Source organism: Thermochaetoides thermophila, assembly GCF_000221225.1.
Source record: "Thermochaetoides thermophila DSM 1495 unplaced genomic scaffold scf7180000011821, whole genome shotgun sequence".
Classification (NCBI taxonomy): Eukaryota; Fungi; Ascomycota; class Sordariomycetes; order Sordariales; family Chaetomiaceae; genus Thermochaetoides; species Thermochaetoides thermophila.
The window spans coordinates 1,045,654-1,052,583 of record NW_006383037.1 but is presented as its reverse complement, the minus strand read 5'-3'; the positions used below and the strand labels follow the sequence as shown (position 1 = coordinate 1,052,583).

General features: G+C 49.4%; 1 protein-coding gene across 1 annotated transcript; it reads right to left on the bottom strand.

Annotated features, from left to right (window-relative positions):
• Positions 1-5,798: 5,798 nt before the first annotated feature.
• On the bottom strand, positions 5,799-6,861 carry CTHT_0062000 (carrier protein flx1-like protein; the record flags this gene model as incomplete). The annotated part of the gene is made up of 2 exons (XM_006696453.1): positions 5,799-6,670; positions 6,738-6,861. The coding sequence occupies 2 exons, from the start codon at positions 6,859-6,861 to the stop codon at positions 5,799-5,801; spliced, it is 996 nt and encodes a 331-aa protein (XP_006696516.1).
• Between the last annotated feature and the right edge of the window lie 69 nt (positions 6,862-6,930).

Below are 6,930 nucleotides of genomic sequence, written 5' to 3'. Positions count from 1 at the left end.
TGTGATGAAGAAGCGTGGGGAATTTTTTTTTTCCGAGAAAATTTTCTCGACCAAAAGTTCACATCCCCAACACCAACACCGAGGTCCTGAATCGCGGCGGTTGTTGGGGAACTGGAGCCAAGCAGAGCAAACCGTCACCAGGCCAGGTCATGTCGATGGAACCGTGACCGTTTAACAAACCCACAACGGTTCTTGTTCCAACGTCTCAGATTAATAGCTATACTCCACAGAAGCATAGCGAACTTCATTGAAACCACTCGACAACAACCAAGAACCGTCCAACATGCTCAACACCGCCAAGAAACTCATCGCTCACTATCATAAGCAGGGTGGGGGACATTTTCAGCATCTTCTGAAGCCGCGATGTCGGAGAGGGGCGTGGCTCGCTTCTTGCTCTCGTGTCATTGGTCACCATGGATTCAAGCACTTGCCTTAGATGTGAAATGCTGCAATCTTCTTGTGAGGGAAACGTTTCCCCGTTCAGCATTGCCTCCACGATTACCTGTTGCTTACTCTGCCCCACGGGATCACGAATTTAACGTGATTACACCTACGTATTACAGACACTAGAGTGTAGATGCGGCGCAGCAAAGAGTGTTGTTGGAAGTTAGACCGGTTTAGATCCCACGGCTTGTTGAAGGTCTCAGGATGCTCAGCTGCACCGATGCCTGAGGACTAGTTGTGAGAGATCCAGCCGCTGGCCACAACCACGATGGGCGTTGGTTTCTCAGCTTGATAATGGGCATCAAGATGGTTGGACTGGGAGATAAGCACCTGCCAAGTCTTGACAACAACCAATATGACTCTGTGGTAAGAAAAGCAACAGTTTCGCTTGCTGAGACAGATCCCGTGTGCCTGTCAATGGCATCCACGATAAGGATAACAGGAGGCGATCAACAACCTTCTCAACTAACTCTCAAACCTGCTCGACACTCCCATTGTGTGTTCCCGTAGCACTGAAGATCTAAACAACAGGCGAATCGGCCCCTCCCAAAACAGATCCACGACCTCTCGAGCGGGTCACTCCCGGGACCAACCCTCCACCAATGCCTAACCTTCAACCTCCTAACAAGCTTTGACGATGTTTCACCCGTGCCTGTGGGGATAAGGTTTGTATCGATCCGATAGGCGAGGGCGAGGGCGAGGGACGGCTTCTGCGTGTCCCTTGCAGGAACTGGACAATCTGGACAATCCCGAGGAGCTCAATGAAAGTGAGGGCCACTCTGCAGGGTCTGACAGGGGAGCGCTCGGTTGTTGTAGAGGGACGTTTATGCAACGGTCCGGAAGGGGGAGGGGGAGGGAGAGAGAGATATGAGTGGATATATGAGTGGATATAAGAAAGATACTATTGAGACGATGTTGCACAGCGTATCGGCATGCCTGGGTGGCTGATCTTGAATGGATGGTTCATGTATCATGAGAAGTGCCGGTCAAGAGGATGGAGGGTCTTGTTGCGACAGCATCATTGCCCAAGTGATACTGCCGCCCTCAGCCCCTGATTATCTTTGGTGTGGGGGTTACATTGAAGAGTGAGATATCTCCAGTCTTGACATGAAAGGGTCCCTTGTTGAGAACACTTGGGGCTGCGGCTCTTGTCAAAGGGTAACAGTGACAATGTTAGGTATCATTTTCCTGCACTCGTCATCGATCCTGGCGCATAGACAGGTGACATTCGGTAGTTATTACTCTTTAGTGAAGCTGTTTTGTTTCGCCAAAGCCTCTTAGCATAAATCATATGTACAATCTGCAAGATCCAGGCAAAAATAAAATAAAATAAAATAAAATAAAATAAAATAAAATAAAATAAAATAAAGTCATCCTCCTGCTTTGTGGCGTAATCGCTACTGCATCCACGCTCGAGCGTGTTGTTAACACCTAAACACTCCCGGTTGTCGGACAAACTCGGGACGCCGATCGCTTGCCCATGAATCCGCGTTTATCACTTGCCCGAGCTGGCCGGTGCAAAGAGACGATCGTTTCAGACTGCCAGATGAGGACTTGGGCCCTCGAGCTATGTTTGGATGGAGGCGGATAGGGCAAGGGCAAGACATGTATCGAAGATGAACGGTTGCGGCTCTGCGACGAATCGAGACCGTCCGAGACGATCAGAATGAGGCGCTCGGGAGAGGCGGACGGGACACGAGGCCGGTGGGAGGTTGTAGTGTTGAAATTTGGGAGGGGATCTTGGGGGAAAAGGGTGGGTGGGGAGGGGGGTTTGGCTTGTTCGAACGAGACAAGTGTTATTGAGTCTATCAGTGATGATGATGATGATGATGTATTTCTTACACTTTCTGTCATCTTGAAGTTGATTTGATTCCTGTGGGCTGCATTCAGAAAGACTTGCTGTGTAGTTACAGCATCAGAGAACTTGTTTGATGCTCTGCCCTTTGCTACGTCCTGCACGCTGTCACAATGAGACAGATATTTGCCAGTCAATGACAACCCGACGTAAGTCACCAGCGTCATTCCTGCCGCCGCTGCCAGTAAGCTTTGCATGACATAGTCAACTGGCTCAGGGGGGAGCATGGCACGGACGATACGCATACCTAGAAAGCTGAGCGGGCCCGATGTTGTGCCGCGTAACACAACATGAAAAGGGGACCTCGAGCAAAAGTTGGTCAGCAATAATTGGGATTAAGTAACCTAGGCGGCTATGGCCGTGCTACGGACAGTTTTTGAGTTAGGGTCTGAGTCTCGTTTCATCTATAAGTTGAGAAGGTGATACATGTTAAACTGGTGCTCAGTTGTCTATCTAATGATTATCCTTACCCTGGAGCCTGAGGGTAAACAATGTCGTTCATCCTTACCCCTGACCTAACGGTTAAACTGAGACTCTTATACGTGTATATCCAGATATGTACCTGAATTTCGTGGTAATTTCTATGTGGTATGAGTTTGTCTACTACCACAATCTTCTACGAGCAAACACCGCCACCCCCCCACCCCCCAACCAACAATTTTTCGATGAATGACAATTAGGGTTGTAAGATTATTGTTAATCGCTCAAAATTCTGTCTAAGCTCAATTGCCTCTAAGGATAAAAAACTGAATAGGATGACACGCCCCCTAATCCCTGATTGCCACTCCTCACCAGGGGCTACTGGCGCTTGTTTTATGCACTCGACTCTGCCAATTACGTGCTGCTAACCCTTGGAAATTAAGCTCGGCTAGAAGTTAGTATGGACTAGTCCTTGTCGCCATCTCGCCTCAGGAACTCCGGTATCTAAATTCCGGTTATGTCTCACAGTTCTTCCAAGAGCGAGACCTGAGTGTCACAAGGTCATTGGCCAAGGAACGATTAAGTTGCTAGTCCATAGTCTGAACAGCCATAACTTGAGTGATCTTGTTCATCTTGGAGTGGCGTTATTTTCCAAGTCCTTGAGGGGTACTTAGGTATTCAACGCAGCATGTACCAACGGAACAATTTCCCTCTAACCCATAATGTACTCCGTCTACGCATCAAAAGTTACCATGTCAGCTGTTCTCATCACCCTCCCTGCAGTTTCTTGAATCCAGAACTCTCTAGCTATGGGGTTGGATCAAGGAACACGATAAGGATCAACACAACCTTGCATGTGGTTGGATGTTGCTTGCGATTCATACAGATAGCTCACCAGTCTTATGTGGGCTAGAACTCCTGAATTTTTGCTCTGCTTCTAGAACTCGCAATTCTAAGCCTCGCCCGTATCAATTGATGCAAGCTGCAAAGTCTAAACGGAGCTAACCTGCCTCCCTCGCCACCTCCCTAGCGGCAAATGCCTACCAAGCCAGCTGGTTGGCCGAGCGACATCACGCTATGTCGGAGACAGCATCAATCTCTCCTGTGAAGCATACAAGTCCCTCCATCGAGATCCGAGGGCTGAGTGCGCCTCAAAGTTGAACGGACACATTCCGGTGGTCATGGTCTGGAAATTGGGCGGGAATGGTGTTGAAAGGAGATTGCCTCCTCGCAAGCGCATTCGCCCTAGTCCAAGTGATATGCTGTACGATCCTGCTTGGGATCGGGATCTTGCATGCTGCCCAGAGCTTAACAGTTGGCTGTCGGCTTTGCTAGGCGAGAGCGCGGTGTCTCGGATGCTGGTTACGATATGCGTATGTGTGTTCAGTATATGGATGCAGGTTGCGGGTTGGGATGGGGGTCAGCAGGCTGATGGCTTACATACGCTGTCAAAGCTCACAATGGCGAACAAAAATCATGATGAAGAGGTTGGGCATTGTTGGGAAAAAGCATTGTCCACTTTTTGTTCGCTGAGATGTGGCAAGCTGTGATAATATCACATCGAGGTAGAAGGCGCATCCTTGTTGAGGCTGCATATAATCTGAGACATGCAGACTGCTTGAAGTCCATGGACCGTCGTTGCGATACTCAAGGTATGGCCCTAGTGCTTGTCGAGCTGAGAACATAGGCACCTAACCTTGGATTGTCAAATAGATGTTAGTCATTTCGCGTCGAATGTCGAGCCGCACGAGTTCAAACTTTGAAAATGGACAACACTCATTTGGATTTGAAGAGCTGATAGCACTTGAAACCTTGGATAACTGTGTAAAATTGCTATCTTAGAGTGTTGGACGACACAGGAACACTCTGGTCACTTCTTCTAGCCATAGTCATGTTGTCACTGTCCTATGCGGTCCGATGTGGGGGATTGTGACGGGTATCTGCACGATTTGCAAGACAATGACGGAAATTAATGTTTTGCTGAGCCAGATATAACCTAAGTAACATTGAGATATGATTTTGTGTGTTGGTGCTAGGGGATATTGAGAAAAAAAGACTAGAGTGTAGAGGGGTATTGATCGTAAGTCCGAGCATCCTAGATACAACAGCCAAGAGCAAAACCTAAAGCCCAGATTCTATAATTTCTACAAAGCAATAAAGAATAACCACACATGTATTCTCTCTCTTTTTTTTTTTTTTCACAATCATGCATATATTGAAGTTGAAAGGGTATCTGAGAGAGCTGACCAACGCATTTGAAACTTCCACAGGGATTTGAGGAGATAACACAGAGAACAAGTTTGATCTTAGATATGAGAGAGAATCCTCTGGAAAACATAGCATTTGTACCTAATTTAGGAATGTTCTTGGGCTGCAAAACAAGGACAAATGTAATCACGCACTCAGAGGCCGATAAACTGGCTAGATCATGAGAGTCATGAACCAACACTAAGGTGCCATGAAGAGCCTGAAAGCGTAGAGGACCAATGGCCAGGTGGCATGCTCGAAGCCCAGGTGAACATCTGAGTAATGAAAGCTGGGTGAGCATCCTTCTTTCTACAGAGTACAGTCAGAGAGCTTCGTGAGGGACGGATTGGTAGAGGAATAGATGGGCAGGAGACATCCATCTGTGAAGACTGAAATTTGGTGAAGGAACCGAAGCCAACTTGAGTTAACAAGTGTCATCACCAGTTCAATAGAAAGCAATAAACCAACAAGAGCCGAGGGAGGAACTCTACATGATTGCGACTATTGTTCAACGAAAGCTTGGGAACGACCCTGATAGGAAGATGGGGATACATGAAGCTGTCGCAACGTCGCCACCCCCAAAAATGGGCTTCATTAGAGGTTTGACATTGGAAATTTCCTAAACAAAACAGATAAAGTCCTTTTTTGAACCCTTCTATATCCATAGTTCAAGGCATCTCTCTATACATCCAATGATCCAAACCCCAGCGCCAAATATCCCCTTCCTTCCCTCCTCCTCCCCCCCCCCCCCCGGTTCCCCCCCCATCCATGCCAACCAGCCTACTAACACACGACAATAATACAAACCCTTCAAACTTAAGGACATTCCCTGCTAAACGACTCTAATCTCCCTCTCGCCAATCCACCTCGGCAGATACCATTTCACATTCTCATACACCAAAAACGTCACCCACGTCGCCGGCATCACCCTCACAACCCCCGGCACCAGTCCCCTATAAAACCCCCTTACCCCTTCTTCTCTCCACAACTGCCCAACCACTCCTCTTAATCCCCTCCCAAAAACCCTCTCCGCCTCGTGATACTGCAATCTACTCCTCAGTACCTGTAGCGGGTACGTTACCGTGCCAGCAACGAGCTTCGACACAGTCGACAGCACAACGGTTGCCTCGTTGGACAGCGCCGCCTCTCTATTACTTTCGGACGTCCCCCGACTGCGTCGAACCCGTTCCGCTGCAGCAACCCACAGCCTCCGTCCCGGCTCGTAAACAGCGAATTGTACCGCGCCATGGCTGACGGCTAGCATACCGACGCCCAGCCCGCGATAGAAGCCTTTCCAGCCCTCGTCGCGTAGGAGTTGCCGAGCGCCAGAGAGCATGGAGGGGTATGCGCCTTGGGCGGATGCGTCGAGGGCGAGCATGCGGGTTTTGAGAACCCAGATCGGGTTGGTGAGGAGTTGTGTGGCTATGCCAGAGAGGAGGGAGGCTAGGAAGAAATCTAGGGGGGTTAATCGGTGATTTCCCCTCTTTTGGCCATCTCGGGTTGCTGAGGAGCGGATACATGCGATGGCGCGCTCAAAACGGGACTTGAAAAAGAAGAATGAGGCCCAGCTCGTTGCGTTTCCTAGTAAGTTTGGAGTCAAACCGCGGTAGAGGGCTGACACAGGCCGGTCGGTCTGGAGGAGAGCTCGGAGGATGGCGATTGTGGTGAGGGGAGTTGGGGAGGAGGTGTAGGTGCTGCGGTAAACTACATTGGGAGTGGTTGGTATTAATCAAGGAATGGGTAAGGAAAGAAGAGAGGCGAGTAAACGTACCTTGCATGCGCGTCTTGACGATATCAAGTGGATGCACGGCTAGGGTGGCCATGGACCCGGCCGAGAGCCCGGCGACGGTCTCTACGAGGGCGGGGGAGAGGCCCGCATATTTGGTGTCCGTCATAGGAGACGTTTTGAGTGAGGTACGTCGCTACATGGGTCCCCGGGAGGGTTGACTTGGTTGTTGTGTTGG